Source organism: Idiotropiscis lumnitzeri, chromosome 8, assembly GCF_059441095.1.
Source record: "Idiotropiscis lumnitzeri isolate Australia: NSW breed Sydney's pygmy pipehorse chromosome 8, RoL_Ilum_1.0, whole genome shotgun sequence".
Classification (NCBI taxonomy): Eukaryota; Metazoa; Chordata; class Actinopteri; order Syngnathiformes; family Syngnathidae; genus Idiotropiscis; species Idiotropiscis lumnitzeri.
The window spans coordinates 20,134,320-20,157,431 of record NC_142398.1 but is presented as its reverse complement, the minus strand read 5'-3'; the positions used below and the strand labels follow the sequence as shown (position 1 = coordinate 20,157,431).

Genomic DNA, 23,112 nt, shown 5'->3' with positions numbered 1-23,112 from the left:
CGCTAGTGCTTAAGTGACGAGCAAAATGAGTAAAAGCCTCTTTATTTCCCATCATGTTTCTCAACTCCTCACTCTTGACCTCCCAGGACTCCCTCTGAGCTTGTTTGAAGAACCTGTAAGGTCTTGGGAGTCATGTTGCCGCTTGTGTTACACGCCCCCTCTGTCTGTTCTGTAGCCCCCCAAACGCCCCCCCCCCTCTGATGATTTCATGAAATTCATGTGTGTGAACTTCAGTGCCCTGCAAAAGCACTCGGATCTTTAACTCGACACCTTCTCTACAGGGAGAGCAGGATACTCAAGCATTACTTGTTGCGCCTCTGTTGTCCTCATTGGACTCGTCTTTTTGCTATCACAGCGGAGAAGAAGAATGCCCTCCCACATGGCACAGCAAACATTTATTGAAAACAACCGAAGGGCTGGGGGGAACACAGGAGAAAGGGGGGGGGGGTGGTTAATCGAGAAAGAAAGATCAAGACAGTATGCGGGCAGAGATGAAGGAGACGTGGAGGAGATCTTGTTGACAGAACAACAGAAGTGGGGATTCAAAGGTGCACACGTTCGCATACACACAAACGCAGCATGGTGACGGAAGCCTGAAGACTTAAAAGAAGCAACATGCCCGTTTTATACCGTATTATGTAAGAGTTTGCGGCATCAGTGCACCCTGAAACGGAATGCACAAAAGTAAAACACAACACGCAAAGGCACAAGAACAGCAATAAAAGCTATTTCAATAAACTTTACGGAGCTATCTTATCGGGTTACTTGATATATATTGTATAACTGGTGGAAAAAACTTTGAAATTGTCAATTTTGGTTTCTTTGTCTATATCACAAAAAAATGGCATTTCAACAGGGGTGTGTAGACTTTTTTTTCAATGACCTTTTATCCAATACTCAGAGCAGATGTAATCAACAGAACATTTATAAGCGGAGGGGTCAAACTCAAATACACAGTGGGCCGGAAAGTAAAACTTGAACAAAGCCACGGGCCAGCATTTAATTTTTTTAAAAATAATATAAATGCTGATTTTTTTTAATTGATTTTTTTTAATTATAAGTGGTTTTATTAACACAATACAATGATTAGTCTTTAAAATTACTATTATCATATCAAATGTAAAATAATAGTAGTTATTTGGCCCACGGGCCAGAGTTTGACACCCATGATTTATACCAACAGTAATGCATAACCAATATGATATTTTTGCACAAAAATACAACTGTGTTAAATAATTCAATGTACATTTATCAGGGCACGGAATAAATCAGAACAAGCAGTTGAGGAAATGTGGAAGGTGAACATTTGTCAGAATAAAACTTAGATAAAGGAAGTAAATGTTTGGCAACTGTGATGCTTCTCGATTTTTTTTTTTCTCCGCTCTCCTTTGTCATGATAGTCACTCCTCGTCCTTTCTTCCGATTCTTGCTTTGTGCTTACTCTGTCTTTTACACTTTTCTGTGGCATCCAAGGACTGTTATTTGTCTTCATTACTGCGGCTTTGACTGTTCATCAGTGAATTTTTACGACGTGGTTTGATGTGCTTGTATGAAAGTGACGTCGGTAGAGCAGCTACTCTCGGTCATGTCACGTCTATGAACTTGTCAAAAGCGTCTGAAGAAAGTGTTGATGTGGGCAGATGACAATTTTTACTGGCAAATGTGTGTGTACGTGGTCTTTGAGAAGCTGATCATGCTTGTGCTATCCTTTTTCTGCCACATTGCCATGGCGACAGTGCCCTCCCGGGGTAATGGGGGACGAGTGCGCTAGAGCTATTTATTCTCCCTCCCTCACCCTTGCATTTCCTCTGTCTCTCGCTCATTCCATCTTTGCCCTCTCCCTTCTGCAACCTCTCCGTCGCTCTCCTTTCGCCATCTCCCTCCTTCCCTTTGCTCTTTCTTCCCCTCTCTGATTGGCTTAGCACTCCCCTCCTCAAAATGAGATACTGCCTAATGAGACGAGGGTGAGGACAAGAGCAAGGGAGACAAAGAGCAAATGTCTTAAAAAAAAAAGAGAGAGAAAAAGAAAAAGCATGGGGGGAGGTGATCTATGCAGACTTACGTTCTTCTTTGCATGTAAAGCGCCAACCTGTTTCAACACAACTCCGCGATACCGTTTTGAAAGCAAACAGTGGACAATGATGATAACACTGCCGAGATATGTGACCTCCTTTCTCTCACGTGTGGAGTATTCGCTCACAGGTCACATCATTAGGTACATGTGCACAATCTAATGTAGTAAAATACAAAAGCTGTGTAAAGGTTACCTTTCTCGCTTTTTTTTTTTTTTTTTTTTTTAATTACAGTTGTCCTCCATCCTTTTGTGGCCTTTTTACTGCATCGGTTAAGAACAGTTTGATCCGGTTTCTCTCTTCCATTTGTATGCTAATTTTGTTTGATTCCTTCCTGTGACTTTTCTGATATTTAACAATAGATACATGAGCCGGGGAAAAAAAATTGTGCATGCAATTAACTGGCTCAACAATTCCAAACTTCTGACACAGCCGCATAAACCACATGCAAAGCTGCACATCTCTAACCGGGAGGCACGTATGCCATAGCGATAGGAGACAGATTATAAACAGTGGGAGGGAAAAGGAGAACAGAAGAGCAATAAGGGAAAAGAGAGGCAGTGAGTGAGGATGATAAATGTCAGAGGAGGAGAGAAAAAAAAAGATGAGTGAAGTGAGAGAGCAGCACTGTGACATACTGCAGACAGAAAGACTAACGGAGCGAGAAAGGGAGATGACAGAGAGGGAGAGAGAAAAAGAGAGAAAGGAAAGAGCTGAGGCACGTCAATCGCCCCCACCTCCTTGCTCCTCCCCCTTTTTTTTGTCTCCCCCCTTGCCCTCCCTGCCGTGTAGCAGACCTTTGCTAGATGGTAACAAGCCACTCAGACGGCTGCAGCGCACGTACACAAACACACACGTGCAAACTTGGACGTCACTAGATCCCCTGAAGATCATGTGAACATGCATGTGCGCACGTTCTTGCGCGCGCGCGCGTGTGTGCGTGTAGCAGCATACTCTCTGTACATATTTAAAGGGGGAAAGGACCCACGTCACATGGTTGTTTTCGCTCAAATCTTTCAGGTCACTTTGACACACACGCACACATACAGATGCGCACTATATACACGCACCGTATACACACGCGCACACGCTCTGGCACTCGGCCTCATTCCCTCCCTTTCTCTCCTTCTCTCCTCCCACCTGAGCTGTAATTTGCAGGGCTGATGAGGGCAGAGCAGAGGCAGGACTGAATTCTGCTCACTCTATATAACATTCACACTCTAACACACACATCCACACTGCTCTCTTACTACTGAGAGAATCTGATCCTTTGTGTCTGTGTGTGCACGTGCGCGTGTGCGTGCGTGAGTGTGTGCAAGCTCTCTTTTTAACCTCTTCTTCTTCTCGTCTGTCTCTCTGTTGCGTGTTGTCACTCTCTCGTCCTCCCTCCCCGCTCTCCCTCCATCTCTCTCTGCTCCCCGGCTGCGTGTGCGTGTGCGCGTGTGTGTGTGTGTGTGTGCACGTGTGAGGGGGTGCGTGCGTGTGTGTGAACCGTGGGGAAAAAAACAGACGCTCATGTGAGCAGCAGCAGTGACTGGTGAGAGACAGGAAAGAGGAGAGGAAAAGAGCAGGGATAACAGAGGCAACACCATCATTCTCATCGGATTCCCACCAGACATGTGAGAAGATGTCGGTGGGCGGCTGCGCGTGTCCCGGTAAGTAGCCGCCGTGCCGATGCTGGCCGTTGACGACATCTGCAACGGCTGCCGCTGCCATTGTCTGACTTTTCCTTTTCATTTGCTGATGTATTTGGAGTTGGCGAGTGCTGTTCCTGCTGTGGCGTGACTGAAGCGTAGAGAAACAGGGAGCGCGGCGCCCTGGGGCCCCGGGCTCAGTTTGCAAAGGCTCATGGGATGTTGCCTTGTGTGCTGGCCTGAGAGGAGGGACGGAATAGACGGACGGGGTCAACATTTAGCTGTTTCTTTGCACTTTTAACTTGAGCGTAACTTTTTGCAGGATGTTACTAGAGTTCCGAGATTGATCATGGACAGATGTTTGTGACACGCAGCCAAGAAGTTGTTGCTATGGTAGCGCCAATATTCCTTCATTGTGCCTCGGCCTGTTGTTGTTGCAGATCATAACTGTCACTGAGTGAGTTTTTCTGAGGTTGGTATGGATGAAGGCTTGAAAATATGGACTTGGGAGAATGTGACAAGAAAGCAGAGGTCAAAGGTCGCACTGATTGCAAGACTGGCTCAGTTCAGTTCCAAAAAGGCTACGTTTCTATTATTTTAAATTTCGCATTGATGAAGCTAAGCCAACTCATCGCTTCATTTGTGAGGCCTTCAGCAGGCTGTCAACATAGTCTGACGGGTTGTCGTTTTTTGTTTCAGGGTGGAGGAGGAGTAATTAGCGTCGTACAATGCTGTCATTTTCATTATGAGGGCATTCATATGAAATGTGAAATTCTTCCTGGTTGCCCCCTTTAATGTTTTTTTTTTTTTTCAAATTAAGTAACATCAGATTCCTTCCTGGAAGTTCAGTCACAGCCAGCGACTTGGTGGAAGGAGCATCCATCATATTAACGTACTATATTGGAAAGTGTGTGATTTGTCCACTGTCTTTGAAGGATGAGGAACTCCCTGTAGGCTACATATGGTTGTATTTGGGTTTGGAAAGTCTGACAGCAAACAGATAACTCCACTCATTTTTATTGACTCTAATCACACATGGTAGGAAAGAAAAGGTCTAGAAATAAACCCTGCGCTGGTGTGCCCCAGGCGATATATTATTAAGTGTTAGAGCGATTTATGTCCCGCTCCTCATAGCACGTGTAGACATGAAATAGGCTCTAATCCCATAGCTGGAAATGTATTACTACATATTACTTGTACTGTCATGCAATATTCATCCAAGGGGGAGTGGAAGTCAGTGTGTTTTCAGTCTTTTGGAGGGTGTAATATCACCCCGACATGGCCTCTCGTCTCCCCCTCCTGATGAACAGACCACAGTGACTGCGGTGGTCAGAGGACTGGATGAACACCGAGACATGTGGCCAGCCGCAGACTTTAATCATGAGAAGGATCGAAAGACTAAATAAGCTCATGTTTTGTGGTTTGGAAACGACTTGAGTGGTATTTTTTTATTATTTTTTTTTTTTGTGAGGCAGCCACTTGAAAAGGGGCAGCCAAGTTCAGAGACAATGAATCCCGATGGATGAACAAATAGCCGAGCATTGTTGGGCACGATACAGTAGAGGCAGAAATGTGGAGTCTGGCTGTGTGATTAAGCCTCTGCATGTGTGATTAAACCCGCACGTGTGTTTCCAATCTCTGGCCCCTGTGCTACACAAGGCAAATAGTGCTGCCTCTTCAGCCGTTAAACAAGCTTGCACAGTTGAGGCCGGAGCTCTTGTTTAGAATACGTCCTTAGCTATCCTTGCGGTCAGATTGCGTACTTAATCAACATGGTCATGGAAATTTCCAAAAAGACGTACGACGTGCCCTGTGGTGAACCTCCCCCTTTTGCTCTCATATTGTTTTCTCCAGTGTTTCAAATCACTTCTTTCCACCTCATACTTTGTATTATCTGCTTGCTTTATTTTATTTCCATTTCATTCACACGACAAGTTATTAGCTATAAAAAACTATAAAAACAATTAAAGGAAGCTTGTGATGATTAAAAATGGTTTGATTATCTTATCTGTAATTCAGGGTGCGTCGCCTCGTGACCCTGAGCAGGAAAACCCAATATTGAAAATTGATAGTTGCATGGATGGTATGTCATTCAGCAGCACGGTGGATTAGTGGTAAGTTTGTCTGGCTCAAAATTCTGAGTTTCATGGTTTGATTCTTAGCTCTGATCGTCCTGTGTGGCATGTCCATGTCCTCCCCTTGGTTGCGCAGATCCTCTATAACTTCCTCAAACATTTCAAAAACAAGCATGTAAGGTTAACGCCGTGCTTTTCAATTATTACCCCCCCCCCTCTAGGAGGAAGAAAACAATTCGCGCCCCCCCCCCACCACCACTCACTCTCCGCCACAACTATAAATAATAGCATTTTGGTTGCAAACCAAACCTACACCGTAGAGTTAATACTCGCTGCGCACAATGGGCAAGGAGAGCGCCACTGCCAACTACTGGAGTGAATGTGTAATTACACTTTATTGTTTGTGGTCCAAAGAAGAACAACAAAATGACATTGACTATGGACTCCATCCACACAGACGTCATCAACGACATTATTCTGCTCAAAACAGCACAAGCATCGAAACAGGAGTTCAGAACATTCACATAGAATCACCCACGCCATGGGAATTTCCCTCACAGTCAATCAAGAACATTTAGTCAACCCCAATATAAATGAGACACTTCCACTAAGTGAGGCCAATGAACGGTGGTTTGTTCCACCCATCCAGATGTGGCGTTATCCACGACAGAAACGATCAAACTACAGTCGCTGAATAGTTGGGCCCATCTCACTCTCCCATTCTGGATTGTTTACATTCCAGTGCCATGTTCAACAGCAAAGGGTCCCTCCCCTCCTTCTTGTGTGGGCTCAGCGTTTGTGCTGGAGTGTGTGTGTGCATGTGGATGCACACGCAGCATGTGCCCCAGCATGTGGATGACATCAACACTGGAGCAGAATGTGTGGGGATGTGGTCAGATCTGTGACAAGAGAAAGAAACGATGTGTTATTGTGTCTGAAAGAGCAGATGCTCCGATAATTACATGAAATGATCACCCCCACACACACACACCCGACTTGACGTGTAGTCTCACCCAATTCTTTCTCAACTTTGTTTGTTTGCCACCCCCCCACTGCTCCGTTCTCATGTACACTGACTTCATACTCCTCTTTTCTTTTTGACGCCCCTGATTGCTAGCGTATGTTGCCTGGCTTGTTGGCAAGATGGAGGGGGGGGGGGGGTAAGGAGGGCGGGAGACAGACCGAGAGAAGGGGTGGGAGGGACTGTGGCCTCTCATGCAGGGAGTCACATGGTGTCCCTGATTGGAGGAAAATGAGTAAAGACTGCAGCCTGGCTGAAATGGCAAGAGACAAAAAGGCACAAAGGCTTAGCTGTTTGGAAACGGGTTGCACAACAAGAGGGACTGAAGAGGAGGGTGGGGGGGCTGGGATTATGAAGGGAAACAGAAAGCGAGAGTAGAAAGATGTGATTTGCGAAAGGAAGCGTTAGAGGGAGGGCTGAGATAAGAGAAAACAGGAGAGGGTGACAGAGGAGGGAGAAGTAAGAGGGATGAGGAGCAAATGGGAGATGAAGGCTGCAGGAGTGCATGAGGCGTGGGGAGGGAGGGAGCTTGAGACTGGGAGAAATCAGACTGTTTCGATGTTTTCTGCAAGGCTGAGCGCTGACGTGATTGGCTGGAGGGGGGTGGGTGGTGGTAAAGGGGGGGGGGGGGCAGACCTGACTCGGAGATCAGAGGCAGACAAAATGGCTCCCAGAGAACAGAAGAACGCAGCATCAGGCCACTGTTACATCCCCTCACACAGCTGTCAGCTGACTCGAGTCTCTAGCAAACTAACACACGCTCGCACACGTCCACACACACGCGCACGCTCAAAGGCGAAACCACCTGCTAGTGTGAGGGAAGAACGCTGACAATCACGCATTACGAAGATGATCATTGTGTTAGTATACCACATCGGTTTCTTTTTTCTTTTGCTGTAATTTAAAAAAAAAAAATACAGTTGTACTGTAAACTCACCAAGCACAATAATCAGAATTGAGTACTATTTTCTTGGCAAAAGCAACAACTTTGTTACAGATCTTGTTGGATATTGAAAAGGTGGTCGTAATATCGTGGCTGGTCGGTTTGATTGTTGGCATTCAACGCCGTGGTGGTATGTCGGTGCACACCTGAAATCCTGAGCTCGGGTTCGTGAGAGGGGCAGAAAGATACTACTCAAATCATCAGGAAACGCACATACACAATGCGGCCACACGAGGGCGCTGCTACCAAGGGCCTGACCGACAGACTTGCCTTCTGCCTTTGACAGTGTTATAGCTAATTTATGGTCTTCCCCACAGTGAAGTAAGGATTTCCTACTCATCAATCCATTGTCTATACTGCTTATTTCGTTTATGGTCATGGGTAGCTGGAACTTATCGCACCTGACTACAGGCAGACGACACCCTGGATGGGAAGAGTCAGTGCTTATATCTCTTTTTATTCTTAAGACTCACTTTTATCACATGGTATTCTCTCAATGGTGCTATTTATTATTTTGATTATTTTTAGATTGCAGTTCTATTGTATTTTTATTATTTGTATTTATTTATTTATTTATTTATTTATTTATTTTACTTTGTTGAAAATGCTCACTGGTGTTATTTTGGACAATGACTTGTTTTCATGTGAAACACCTTGAAACTTTGTTTTGAGACGTGATATATAAATGTATATTATTATTCATATTATTCATATTATTATTATTATTATTATTAGTAGTAGTAGTAGTAGTATTTAGTATTATTAATATTATTACTGTTTATAGTCACACTTGCACACCAAAGTTACGTGAATGAACAATAATACAGTCAGTAACACACAAAGGATGTCCTAACCACAAATAGAGTGGACTGTAGGGTGATATTTGTTTCCCGGGCGGCATCATTGTCTCTCGTAATGGGGCTGTAAAGCTCATTTGTGAAGCAAATAAAATAAACGATTAAAAGTTCCGCTCTTTAAGTAAGATTGTCATATCAAGACTAAAATTGTGAGCAATGGACTGAGTAAAAGTTGCATTATGAGCATGGATTTTTAATCAGTGGCTATGTTGAAAAATAAATAATATATTTTGTTTTAGGAGTTGATTAATGTTCAATCTATAAACTACACCAATATGGCTGCATCAGATCATTATCCTCACTGAAAAAAAAGTTGAGTGAATTCAAAATTTCAACACCATAAACCTTGATAACATTTTAACAATTAAAAAAAATACATTTTACTCACGTGAAAATCTTCTTTCCTGCATTTTTAACAAAGAAATTAGAGTTTACAGAACTAATTGTCCATTGCATTATCCCCAAAGTTAAAGATAACGACTAGCTAAAATCAATTCAGAAATTTGTTTCGGAGCAAACCACTTTGTTGCTTTGTTGTTGCTGCCATGCCTGTAAACAATTTTTATTTTAAAGTCGTCCCGACTTAAACCGAATCAGGTTGAGCTGGAGCCTCCCCCCTAGTTGACCCTGACCGGATTGCTAATCAATCGCAACGCACAAACTGACAAACAACTCTTCACACTCGTCCACGCAGGTGCAGAGATTCAAACCCCGAGTAAAACATCATCCATCCATCAATTTACTGTCCTGTTCACGATCGCAGGAAGCCGCAGCATCTTAACTTGACTTGGGACAATTTCTGTCAATCACATAACTGTTGAGTCGAGGAATAAAATAGTGTACCCCACTCGACAAATAGAGGGGTTTTCACAAAATATAGAAAGGAAAAAATAAACTTAAGAGTATTCGTTTTGGATTAGTCAGCTGACTTGAGATGAGTGCGGAAGCGCGTGTTGTCAAGGGAGGGCGAATGGGATGGTTGTTATCAGAACCGAGGCAGACATTCAGTTTCCTGTTGACTAGTGAGTGGAAGTGCCCCCTCCTCACCCAGCAATGCCTCTGAGCTGAGAGTCTGGACACTGGAGATATCACAGAGAGGGAGAGGCATGAACGCACGACACACAGCGTGTAGGAGTTTGAGCAGTGTATCGCAAGCAACGTGACTTTATGGGTGACAAAATGGCCATGTCACAGCTAGAAACTGAGGGAGGTAAGATGACCTTTTCCTTGTGGCCTCTCGCACAGCTGATTCAGCAGCACATGACTCAGGAAGGTTGGAGCCAGACGGCTTTTTTTTGCTGTGGCTTCTCTCCGCTCTGGTTCATTCTCATCTGCTTTATTATTATTTTTTTTCCTCTTCTTGTGCTTTGATTAAATTGGATTAAAGAGAGAGGTCAACTTCACTGAGCGCACATCAGGGAGTTTACTCACGGTGTGCCCACCTTTAATCATTTTTATCAAGAATATTAAAAAAAAAAAATGGTTGCACACCAAGGAAAATGTCAATGCGGTCTCTTTCGGTTTGATCAATTGGAAATCAATTTGTGGGACTCATCATGCCTACCTTAAGGCAAATAAAAACAATTAGATGGCCACTGGGTTGTGTGAATGGCAAATTAGGGACTGAAAAGAACCGTAAATCAGACAGACACACATGAGGGAATTGCTCCATAGAGGATCATGAGAAATGTTTGTCTTTGCACATAATGGGCTCTGTGTTACATATAAAATATATTTGATTATAGAGATTTCGTTAGCAGTTATGTGCAGACAGAACCACGCACAAATTGTTTTCCTGACGCTTTCATTGCCTCAGCTCATTCACTACCAGCCGAGTAAAAAAAAACAAACAACAAAATGGATCGTTGACGTCTTTAGCCGTCAATGGTCGTAAATGAGTAAATTGTTATTATTTATGCTTTATACTGTTACTTGGACACGGATGTCTTTGATCACAGAGTTTTCGCATTTTGGGATACAACATGATCATTTATTGTGAGCTAAAGTTGAATTTTATTGTGTTTTAATAAGAAAAGTCAAGCTATCTTTTGCGTGGGTGTGTTGCTTTTTGACGATCACGCTGATGCTCATTTAATGCCCATTCTTGACAGAGCGCACGCTGTTGATTGAAGAAACTGCTACTGTGTAAAATGTATTCCGTCAACTATTTTTTTTTTTAAAATCTATTTTTTTTTCCATTAAGTGATATATTCTGTTTACATAGTACTTGGATTTCTGGCTTTAGCTTTGAGGCTAGCCAGTGTAGGCAAGATTCGGCAGCTTAACATTTGTGTAGGGGTGTGTGCATGTGTGTGTGTGTGTGTGTGTGGTTGTCGCTGGTTTGGGTGCTGCTTGAAGATAAGGCTTGCCCTGTGCCTCACAGCGAAAGAGACGGTGTGTGTAAGCCCTTAAAGCCTTATCCTGATCCACCTCCCACCCCCACTGCCTCTCCATCACCCGACTCATACACTTGCTCTGTGGATTAACCCAGTCATGTAGCATTTCAATGGCCAAGCTTACGACACACACACACACACACACACACACGCACACCCTCACACGGGATTAACCCTTGTGTGCCCATAGATGATTCTTAGCCACTCTCCAGTTGTGAAAACTTGCTTGTGTTACCATGGCGACTGTGGCCATTGAATGTAAGACAGACAAATCCACATAGGTCACACATTACATAAACACACACGCACACACACACACGTCCAGATTCACTGCCCTAAGTGACTACACTACACTCTGGGACTAGACACCTGACAGAAGCCTCCTGAGCCATGACTGGAATTGTGTCATACACTTATTATGTTTGATGAAATATAAACACATAAAGTCAAGCGCAGCATCTTTTTCTCACAGGTCGGGTGAGTGGGGTGGCTTGAAAAGAGTTTGTCTCTTTAATGCAGTGCTTCTCAAATAGTGGGGCGGGCTCCCCTAGGGGGGGTGCAGTGCGATGCTGTTGGGGGTGCGTGAGAACCTGGGGAACGTGCTTTTTTTCCCACTGTAGTACAATAAAGTGTAATTGCACATCCACTCCAGTAGTTGGCAGTGGCGCTCTCCTTGCCCATTGTGCGCAGCGAGTATTAACTTTACGATGTAGGTTTGTTTTGCAATCAAAATGCGATTATTTATACTTGCGGTGGAGAGTGGGAGAGTGAGGATGAGCAATGAAGAAAACGGATTGATGGATGGGGGTGTTTTCACTCCGTGTTCTTGCAAAAAAAAAAATAAATAAATAAATCAGCACCCTGTGCTGGTGGGTCATGGTTCTGGCATGACAGACATACACTCAACAATACCTGTCCTTTTTCGTCTCCAACTTTATCCATACGGGTGACTCCTTTCTGGCTGTGATCTGAATATCTGATTATATTTTGAGGCGATTTAAGCAGATTTAGAGGCCATGGGAGTCTCCTTTAGGCTTAATGCTTTGTGTGAGCGTGTGCATAAGTGAGCATGAACGTTTGTGCGTGTATATGCGTGTGAGTGTAAGTGTGTGTGTGTGTGTGTGTGAGTGACTAGAAAAAAAGAGAGTGGGAGAAAAGTGATCCCTTTCTAATACTTTGTTGGTTCTAGTTCTGATTAAATCAAGAATCACATAGTTTTATGAATACAAGATGTCATCATATTTTCACTCCTCTATATTAGAAATGAAAATCGGATCAAAGGTTTTTAGAGACAGCGAGCGCAGAAGACTGGTTTTTGTTTTAGTATATATATATATATATATATATATATATATATATTTATTTATTTAGTATATTGGTTTAGTAAGTTGTTGGAAACTAACGGTATTGTATTAAAAAAAAAAAGATGACAACCCCGCTTCTCACCCGAAGTTGTCCACACTAGTGAGGATAAGTGGTGTAGAAGATGGATGAGTACTACAAAAATGTCGTAGTTCAAATATCTTTGCCAGCGAGCTGGAGTGACGGGCAGAGCAATTAAATTAAATTAATAAATCAAGAGCAAAAGGTACACAATTAACCTGTGTGTCCACTTTTTGTGACATTTTGTATGACATTTTAAAATGTTGATTTAAAAAAAAAAGTTCTTTCTTTCTGTCTTTTACTGATGCACCTCGGTTATTTGCAAAAGCTGATGTGCACTAATTAGGTGCACGTCAACATCACTTTGCAGTCAACATGATTTTCATTTCCACTCGTACTTCCAGTTCGGTTGTATTAGGCCAATTCTCATCTGTGTCATTTAGAAAGAAGGCATGGGATGAAGGAGGAGGAGGAGGAAGAGGGGAAAAATGCTTAGCAGACAACCTTTATGAGCATTGGAGTGGGGTGGAGGAGTGGGGGGGTCGACTGGCGGTGGCGGTCAGGGGAGAGAAGAGCAAATATACTGCGGAGAGAGAGGAGGAGGAGGAGGAGGAAGAAGAGGAGGAGGAGGAGGGCCTAGAGCTATTGTTCATGTCCTCCCGTGAACAAAGGGCTCATCGGGGTCCGTATGTAAACCCACAACAGGCTTCAGCCCTCTGACAAGGCCTCATGCGGGACAAAACATAGCGGTCACACTCCCGCTATTTGGGCCGTATCGCTTCTTGGGCCGTATCGCTTCTTGGGCCTCACAGTTGGCGGAGAACTGCATCGATCACGTTCATTGGGACGTGTTGTGTGGGTACGTTGCGCCTCGCCGTTCATTCAGCGGGCCTATCGGAGCGTACGCACGGACTCTACCACAGATCTGTAAACATTCGTTTTCTCACCGGACTTCAGTGCAGGTAAACGCTCGCTCGGCCCGGTTAGATGCTTCTCATCTTTCTCGCGGCCGGTGCCGTGATGAGTTACGGCTGATCGGCTAACGTTGCTTGGATTTATTTGGTTATTTATGTTGGTTTGTGGTCTAAACGGGGATTTAATACGAAGGTGTTAGTAGAGCAGCTAGCGGTGGATAACAGCTGCCATCTGGGCTTGCTAACGTTAGCTTGGCAACCAAGTCCTCGACGTGGTCGAATTTCACCCACTGGCGGTGGGGGCCAGTGGAGGTGTTTGTTGTGAATGTTTACAATATGTCTACCTTATTTATGGTTTACTTCCACGCGCGCCTGAATCGTCTTTTGCCTCGAAATGTACCAAGCTAACGTTTCAGCTAGCTAACTGCTAATGGTTAGCAGTGTGCGCTTGGTGCCTTTTCTAATTGCCTTTGTAACCTCTCAGTCCCTTTTAAAATGTGTGTGGGCCGATTTAGCAACAATAAACGTTTCCACGATGCCTTTACTAAGGTGCAAGTTTTAACGAAACTCACGTTTCACAGCAGGTCTTGTTTTTAGGAAAAGTTTATGGTTTGTTTGTTTCTTTGCGAGCTGCTGAGTGGTCGAAATCTGCGTCACATTTATTGTTTTAACACGAATAGGTAACGTTGTGTACAGTTTTTGTGCAGTCATATTTTTGGGGGAGTTGGTCATTGGTGTCATACAACGTAGTGTTGAGCCTCGACATATGCATGTTCAGTGTGTGTGTGTGTGTGTGTGTGTGTATATTTGGACAGTGCAGCGTCTGGTTGTTGGACAGAAATGAACAGATTCCCAATGGAGGAAGTGGAATCCTGCTGATGTGATTGGGACTGCCTGTCATTAACCACTAACAGGGGAGGAGAGGAGCTAATGGAGCTCTCACCAACTAATGGACACATAACATCGATTATTTATTTATTTATCAACTCCATTTGTGTTGTTTTTTTCCCTGCCTCTTGTTGTTGCACCCAGCCCATTGCACAGTACCGCTTGCATGCATGATAAACAGCTTTTGTTGACAGTGAGGCGTAGTTTTGTGGTTGAAGTTGTAAAACTCGTTGTAGTTCATCACAAAACAAGAATATTGTGTTATTACAGCTGTGGCGTATACATATGGTACTAAAGAAATAACACGATGCTGGCAATTCTATACGTTTTTTTTTTTTGTTGTTTTATATATACATCTGTGACATAACTGTCTACCAGTGTTGTTCATATGGTCAGTTGCCTTGTACTGTATGACGGCAATGTGAATTAAACATTTTAGACAGGAAAATATTTTCTATTTTGTTGTTGTTTTTGCACAAGCATAAATCCTCTTTAGATGTGCTTGAAAATCTGTCACACAAGGACATGGGCAAACGTTTATTATGGTGAGACAAGACATGAGGCGGGGCTTCACCATGGTAACGGCTGGGGTCGTGACCTGGTGACTGCTACTCTGGATAGCCTAAAGAGCGCTGGCCAATTAGTTTAATATCAAGTGCGAGAAAGAGACGTTATGTTTAGCCATGTCTGTTGGTACTTGTGGACTTTATAATAATCATGTGTGTTGCAAAAGCACTTGGACGTTAGGCATATGTGGATGCGCATATTTTTAAAAATGTTTTCAATGCTTGCCCCCTCTCTTTATTTCTGGCTGTTTTTCGCAGAAAATGCCTAACAAATGTTTATCAGTGGGCGTGTGTGTGCGTGCGTGTGCGTGTTTTTTAAGTGTTAAATAAAAAAGCAATCCAATTATTTCAACTAACATCCAGTTCACTGTTCATAGGCCAGTCCGTTCCCAATCCCCAACGAATAGTGTGGGTCCACTCTACAGGAACCCTTTCTCCCTCGTAATGTAGGATTTCATACTGCCAGTTGAGTGCATGTCCCAGAAGTGTTGTACATCTGCACAGTTTTAATGCTATACTATATGTCTGATTTAGGTGCCTTATGATAGTATTTTCGATTTAACATCTACACTGTAATTTACCAGTGTTTCCTTTGAGTTGATTTTTTTTTTTTCTCTTCCCCTTCTGCTTTCTCTTCCAGGCTGTTCCTCCAAGTCGTTCAAGCTGTACTCCCCCAAGGAGCCCCCCAACGGTAGCACTTTCCCCCCTTTCCATCCCGGCACCATGCTGGACCGAGACGTGGGGTGAGTTTTTTTAAATCATTTTGGCTATATGGAACGCCTGATTTTGTTTGCTCTCAGGAGCTAGGCACGGTCGAGACGAGGGATGGGTACTGAGCACCGGTACTAAACCGGCCTCGGGGCTGAATTATTAAAAACTGCAGTATAGATAAGTTCCACCCTTAATGGTTCTGTTAACGATCTTGGAGATATTATTAGTAAAAATCTTTTTTGATTGTTTGAGTTGATGAATGCTATTTTGCATCCTCTCCCTTTCCGATGTCGTTTCTAACCAGCAATAAAATTCTATTCGTTAAAGATGCATGTTCACAATCTGAGGCGAGTCATCTCGCCCCACTGTGTTGTCGCGCGCAAGAGGCACCTGTCATTTCTTCTGTGACAATGTTGTGCTGCGGTAATATTTCACATAGGTGGTCATTTAGTTTTCATAAGAGCGTAAGTTGTACGTTTGCGGAAGAAGTTGATTCGGCCTTGAAAAATCGCCGTGGGTCATTTTCATTGAGAGAAAAATGATGCTAAATTTGTCACTGTTATTCTGTTTATTACAACAATTGTGGCCATGAAAGAATAATAAAGGTAATGTCTTGAGATGAGCTACTAAGGGGACGCGTTATTTTCCAGAGCAGTTCTTGAGGGCTCTATTAAGTAATGAGAAAAAAAACATCTTGTGTGTTGCCGAGAAGTGTTAGATTTACTGTGCCAACCTGTTTGTTACACTTTTTGTGATTTAAAACAATCTCTCTTTTTCACTTCGCCAGTCCAACCCCAATGTATCCTCCCACATACCTGGAGCCAGGCATAGGGTAAGACGACATTAAACCGCTATTCCGATAATGTTGTGGTCTCCTCTCGCATCCAATTGAGCATTAAAGTCTGACCAGGCTAAATGAGGTCGTTAAACAGCTCTGATAGTGCCACAGCTCCGAATTTCCCGTCTGTTTTTATTACCACAAGCCAACTGTTTTACTTCTTTTGTTTTCACCTCCTGTCTTTTTATGGCGTAGGAGGCACACACCATATGGCAACCAGACAGACTACAGAATATTTGAACTAAACAAACGGCTACAGAACTGGACAGAGGTTTGTGAACGCTCGCACAAACTCTTTTGGCTCTGTGTGTGAGTAATGGAATCTTTGTCTCTTTTTCCAAACTGTAGGAGTGCGATAACCTATGGTGGGATGCGTTTACTACGGAGTTTTTTGAAGATGATGCCATGTTGACCATTACTTTCTGTCTGGAAGATGGACCCAAGCGTTACAGTAAGCACGAATGCCATATGAACAAATCCTGCAGACGTTCCATCCTGCCTATTTAGTAGGGGTGTGCATCTCTCCACAAAAAAACGATTTAAAACGGTTAATTTTGAAGGACGGTTTGATTTGAAAGAGGAACGATTTGACTCGGTTTGACTTTTAAATCAAAATAGGATTTTTCCGGTTCAAGCCGGTTTTGTTTCACCCCTGCTATTAAGCCTCATGACCGCTGTATAAACTAACTTATCATTTCTATTGTCTTACCCCTTTTGTTTCCATTCCACCCATCAAGCAATTGGTCGGACGTTGATTCCAAGGTACTTTCGGAGTATATTTGAGGGTGGCGCCACTGAACTCTACTATGTCCTGAAACACCCCAAGGAGTCATTTCACAACAACTTTGTCTCACTTGACTGTGATCAATGCACTATGGTCTCTCAGAATGGAAAGCCAATGTTCACGCAGGTGAGTGGCCCCCACCTCTATTTTGTTGATTGCTGCATCTGTCTAGGACCATACGGCCCACTTAAAATCCTTTCATTTTCTCAAGTATTGACAGTGGGTCTTGTAATCTCGTGCAGCGGTCCCTAGCATTTTTTTCCGCCGTGAGCCAGTTTATACATCGACATAACTTTTGCGGACTGGGTGCTGGCGCTCGCCGATCTATGTGACGAGCCGGCTTCCTTTGTGCTATCGTTACTCAATTCGCTAACTTGTGTGTTTAACATTAGCATAAAGCGACAGAGACAATTAGCATCTTGACATTTTTTTTCCCCACGTCCCAGTGGTTGGAGACCGCTGATTATGAATGGATTTCCTATTAGGGCTGGGCGACATGACTGAAAACAATTTCGCAATATAAGTCGAGTCGTTGTACACCACGTATCCATCAGGAGGAGTTGAAATCGGGTCGGCTCTGCTTTGTGCACTGGGATACAAGAGGCGGGCCACAGAGTTGAAAGCATATGTCTAATATGTCTTCGTAACATGAAGAATTAAGTTTCTAGAAATAATAAGGGCCCTAGTCTGTAATCCCAGTTAATATATTTGTCTACTTGAAGCATCGTTGTCGTGCAAAGTCAAATAAGGTAAATGCTCTCTGTTGATCTCTAATCAATGTAAAGGACCAATAAACCAACAAGCCTGATTGTAAACCCTTCTCCCATGATGGAGGGTGAGATGCAGCAATCCATTTAATGATCAAACTCTGAATACACTCATTCCAATCCTTCCCGGACTTCTCTTCTGTAGGTGTGTGTTGAGGGGCGCTTGTACTTGGAGTTCATGTTTGACGACATGATGAGGATAAAAACGTGGCACTTTAGCATCCGGCAACATCGTGAACTCATCCCTCGCAGTATACTGGCCATGCACGTGAGTAGATGGCACTCCGGGATCTTTTACATTATGTTGTCGTCTATTTACTTTGTTCTGTTGATAACCGTCTCAGGCCCAGGACCCGCAGATGCTGGACCAGCTGTCCAAAAATATTACAAGATGTGGCCTGTCAAACTCTACTCTAAACTACCTCCGAGTAAGTCAAACGCAAAACTTCAAGCCCTGCACTTTTGTTTTTTAAATTTGACCACACACCTAAAGGAGCGTCTTGCCTGAAGAGTACCATGCCGAGGAGTATGTGTCTTAGTTTCTAATGATGCATGTACAAGTCAAACTGGGTCTGCAAGTTACGTGGCCTCTGAACAATGTTCACTGCATGAGTCAATTTCTGGACTTTGTCTAAACAATGCTTCTCTTATTTGTTAAAAGTGCCAACTAAGAAGCATTACTTGACTCGACATTCTTGTTAATTGGGTGACAAAACGTATTCTCGGTTATTTGATATATTGCGTTTTGGATGCAAGGAGTTAAAAAAGCAAATGAAAGCAAATTTTTTTTGAAAGAGAAAATGATCTTGCAACAGTTCCTCACAACTCCAAATTCTTAGTTCAAACAAACGAAAGCAGAATACTTGTGGATGAAAAAGCAGCATATTCCTTGAATAGAAATAGCTTTGTGGCTTTATTTTCGCCCTCGGCTGGTTTTGGAACACTGGTGAATTACTTGCTCCATTACTTGGATCGAGTTGTTGGTGAGAGACAAGTGACGTTGAGAACTTACAAAGTCCTTAGTTGTTTAGCATCCCCACACTCAGACATATTTCCATGCATGCTTGCGGGTGTGCTCAGCTGTGTGTGAAGTGCAACAAAATTATGTCCAGTAAAGTATGCATTTAATTTCCACTCATTTATAATGACTATACGTAGATTGTGTTTTTAAAAATGTAGCTGCACCTGGCAATGCTGTGTTGCTTTTTGATATTAGTTACTCTAACGTGAGCAAATCCGAACTCCATTGATGATATTTTGAGTTTGTGTAAATTAATTTGAAATAGTTAACTAAAATTATAATTAAGTTATTTGTACTCTCTTGAAAAGTTGACGTTAAAAATATGAACACCAGCCTTCTACCCGTGTCTTCTGTGCTCCAGCTGTGTGTGATCCTGGAGCCCATGCAGGAGCTGATGTCCAGACACAAGACGTACAGCCTCAGCCCCAGAGACTGCCTCAAGACCTGCCTCTTCCAGAAATGGCAGCGAATGGTGGCGCCTCCAGGTAACACACATACTGTATGCCAACATATGACAAGACGTTAAATACCCACAAATATTTCCATACACGTAACTCTTCCCGTTTCCCGTGTGTAGCCGAGCCATCAAGACAGGCCCCAAGCAAACGACGGAAGCGCAAGATGTCGGGTGGCAGCACCATCAGCGGAGGAGGAGGAACTAATAACAACAACAATAACAAGAAGAAGAGTCCTGGCAGTGGCTTCCCTCTACCCAGCCAGGTCCCAGTAAGTACATCAGCGGAATCCTCTGTGTATGCTATCGGTACTCGACAAATAATTGTCTGCCCCGGGACATGCACCTTTTTATTGGCTCTTCTGTATAAATGGCACAGAATGTGGGCACACAATCCAAAAGTCCACATTTTGAGGTAGTGTCACAGTCGGGGTTTTGTGTGATCGTCGTACCTTGACTTCCAAGTGCTCTAAGTTAGTTAACTTGGAAAAAAATAACCAAGTGCCTACACTTGGCCGATGTTTTCTGTCACATTAAAATTTCGAGAAACCATTACAACTCCGTAAAAGGGGATTTTGAGCACAAAAGTGTTTCAAGCCCGTACGAGTTTTCATCCGCTGAAGAAGCTGCTTGAACCATTAAAGTCGTGCACGTGTGCATGCACTCTGTTGGGTATGCATGTTCAACTGACATGCTATGAAATTGTTCAAATGAGATGTGATCTCCTGCAAACATTGGTCTTTACTCTCTATATTGGCTATAAAATGTTTTATTTTTTTTATTTGGACTCGTAAGATAAGACATTTTCTTGTTCTTTTTAGATTGACAGTAAGAACAATTTCCTACAAACAAATGTGGTTTTATTTCTCCATTATTTATTTATTTATCTTTCAACAACCCTCCCAGCATTCAACATTTGATTTTGTCCGTGCAGGATGTGATGGTGGTGGGAGAGCCCACGCTGATGGGAGGGGAGTTTGGCGACGAGGACGAGCGTTTGATTACTCGGCTGGAGAACACCCAGTTTGATGCAGCCAACGGCATTGACGATGAGGACAGCTTCAACAACTCCCCGGCTCTGGGATCCAACTCGCCCTGGAACAACAAGGCACCCTCTAGCCAGGAGAGCAAGAGCGACAACCCCACCTCACAGGCATCGCAATAGAGTTCGGGCCCCTCCTCCGCAACACAATTCCCTCGCGCCCTCCTCTGAGCCTTCCCAAAGACAAAAGTCACGAGAGCAACAGGTTTCTTAGCAGCCCCCTGACATGCGTTTTGAGCTCTGACTCTTCCAACACGCGGTGCCTGGCGGAGCTCCGTTAGAGCTGCCGCCAGAGCGTCACCATGACTGTGTGACTTCCCGACTTAAGGCCCCGTGGCCCCAACACCCCCTTCTGATCCTGTTCCGCGTATCATACTCAAAATGTCCTGTCTGCTCTTGTTAATTTCCACTTTGGACAGCGACATGATAGTTGTGATGAAGGAGGAGTGGTGATTAAATCCAGGAGAACTAAACCACACTAAACCCAACAACGCGACAAATCGGTGTGGCGTGGCCATGGTGGCAAGTTGCTTAGGGACAGCTTGTGCACCAGCCGCTAAACAACTCAATTCTGGACTGCTCTGATGGACCAAGGCACTAGAAACCTTTGTTTAAAATAAAACAAACACAAAAGTGTGTGTGTGAGAGAGAGAGGCTCACGGTCAGTGAGTGCATGAGAAAAGTTTCCGGAGAGAAGAAGCCTAAACACATTAGTGTCTTTGCCAAATCGAGCAGGCCAGAATTTAGAGACGTCTTGCAACATTTTTGAAATTGTCACACTTTTAGTGTGAGGCGCAACAATTTACACTAAACACACACTTAACCACACACATTCACACACACAAATAATGGAAGGAGTTTCAGTCCCTTGGTGCGTGAGCCATCTCTGAGTAGACTCCGGCGTGAGCAACATACACACTTATACATTTTAAGAGTTTTTATACAGTATATATTTCCCTAGAATGTTTTTTAATTTCTATTAAACATCTTCAGTTCAATTGTTATGTTATTTTATTTTTTTTACCAATACTGAAAAGCTACAGACCAAGGAGCACCACAGGACTTTTATTCCTCCCCTAAAATATATTGTTTTTATCTTTTTGTGTTTATAAAATGAAAAATTATTTAGTGTGGATGTTTTATTTTGTCTTTCAGTTGCTTTTGGAAATTTGAAATTTTGTGTATTTGTGCTTGTATATTTAAGGTAGTAGCAAAGTTCTGTCTGACTGTAATAAGATGTATTCTTACTTAGATATACCTAAAGCCATCTTGATCTAATGTAAAGAAACAAAATAGGAGAAATGAGGAAAAAAAAAACACCCTGCTCTTTGCTCCTCCCTCTTTTTTTAAGGGTAGTGTAAATGAAATGACAAAAGCCCTGAGGGTACAATGGCACCATGGGAAAATGTTTCCTGTGTCTTTTGTTTTTCTTCTGTATTTATTTAGGACGTTCAGAAATTCACGCAGCTGTTTCATGTCTACATAAATTGTTAGTTCTTTTCCCCTCCACTGTCAGATGTTTTATGTATTGCGTAACCTGATTCAACCCGTGTCAAGTGAATGTGCTGAAATGTTAGCCAACGTTCACTCCAATCACTGGCTTTCAAACATTATTTCCCCGCAATGTTTTAATTTGTGCCATCTTCAAACATGTTCTAAAAACCAGCTTAACATGTTCATCCTGCATAGTTTGTTAACAGTTTAGTCCATAAATTCCACTCATGAGTCATAAAAAGTCTGAAAGAAGTCCTGCTGTTCTTGATTTGGCCCTTCTGGTATTCATTGCGACCATAAGTGAAGTGGAATCTTTGTACATTTCTATTTTGTTACACTTTCAACCCATTTAAAATTGAGTTTGAATGGTGACTTGTACCTTCCTCAAACCCTGTAGAATCATTGTTTGGTATCATTTTTTTTATTTGGTTAGTTTCTGCCCTTGCTAATTAATGTATGGTACCAATAAAAAAGATACATTTTCACTTTAGAGATTGTTTGAAATTATGAAGTTATTGCTAAACTAACAAAGTTGGTACTTAACATTGCGACATTTACCAAAGCAATTTTAGATTTTGCATTTATTTTTTTTAAACATATGTGCCAGTATATAGTACAAATTGGTGATGAAAACAAAACGTGTGATACAGAGCTAATAGATTTTATTTTTCAAATTTATTTTAATTACATAGTCAAATGACTCAGGAGCAGTTGTGACACACCCACTAATCAACATATAGAGCACAACCAAGAAAGTAGTGGCGTGATTAAAATACATTTTAATTTAAGAATAAAAAATATTTTGCATATTGGTGTATGTGGTGTATACAAATGGTCTACGCAAATACACTTAATGATGCTATAGTAATTGATTGAATTATTGAACATGTAAACAGTTAACAAGAGTTATATATATATATATATCATATTTTTAGTTAATTAATTTAATATTCGATTTTTTTAGAGTACAAAGTAGATGCAATTATTGTTTGAGAAATAATTAACATGATCTGTGTCGTGACATATGACTTATTTGGGCAAATGTGTTATTTCAGAAGTGTTACCCCTTCACATATTATTAGGACTATCTATAGACAACATTTTGAGTTTACAGACTGTATTTTATCAGCTTTTTAAAGTCAATATTTTTAATACATAAAAAGTCAATGATTCATTCTCACACTGTTTAGACTTATTGTGCCATAGAGGGAAAGAAATCACTGAAATGAAATCCCTCAATAATAAATTTTTA

General features: G+C 42.6%; 1 protein-coding gene across 1 annotated transcript; it reads left to right on the top strand.

Annotated features, from left to right (window-relative positions):
• The first annotated feature begins 9,648 nt into the window (after nucleotides 1–9,648).
• On the top strand, nucleotides 9,649–22,350 carry ldb1b (LIM-domain binding 1b). Its single transcript, XM_088303831.1, has 11 exons — nucleotides 9,649–9,812; nucleotides 15,390–15,492; nucleotides 16,248–16,292; nucleotides 16,494–16,569; nucleotides 16,647–16,749; nucleotides 17,036–17,208; nucleotides 17,995–18,117; nucleotides 18,194–18,277; nucleotides 19,232–19,355; nucleotides 19,448–19,596; nucleotides 20,259–22,350. The coding sequence occupies exons 1-11, from the start codon at nucleotides 9,770–9,772 to the stop codon at nucleotides 20,487–20,489; spliced, it is 1,254 nt and encodes a 417-aa protein (XP_088159957.1). The 5' UTR covers nucleotides 9,649–9,769; the 3' UTR covers nucleotides 20,490–22,350.
• Nucleotides 22,351–23,112: the final 762 nt, after the last annotated feature.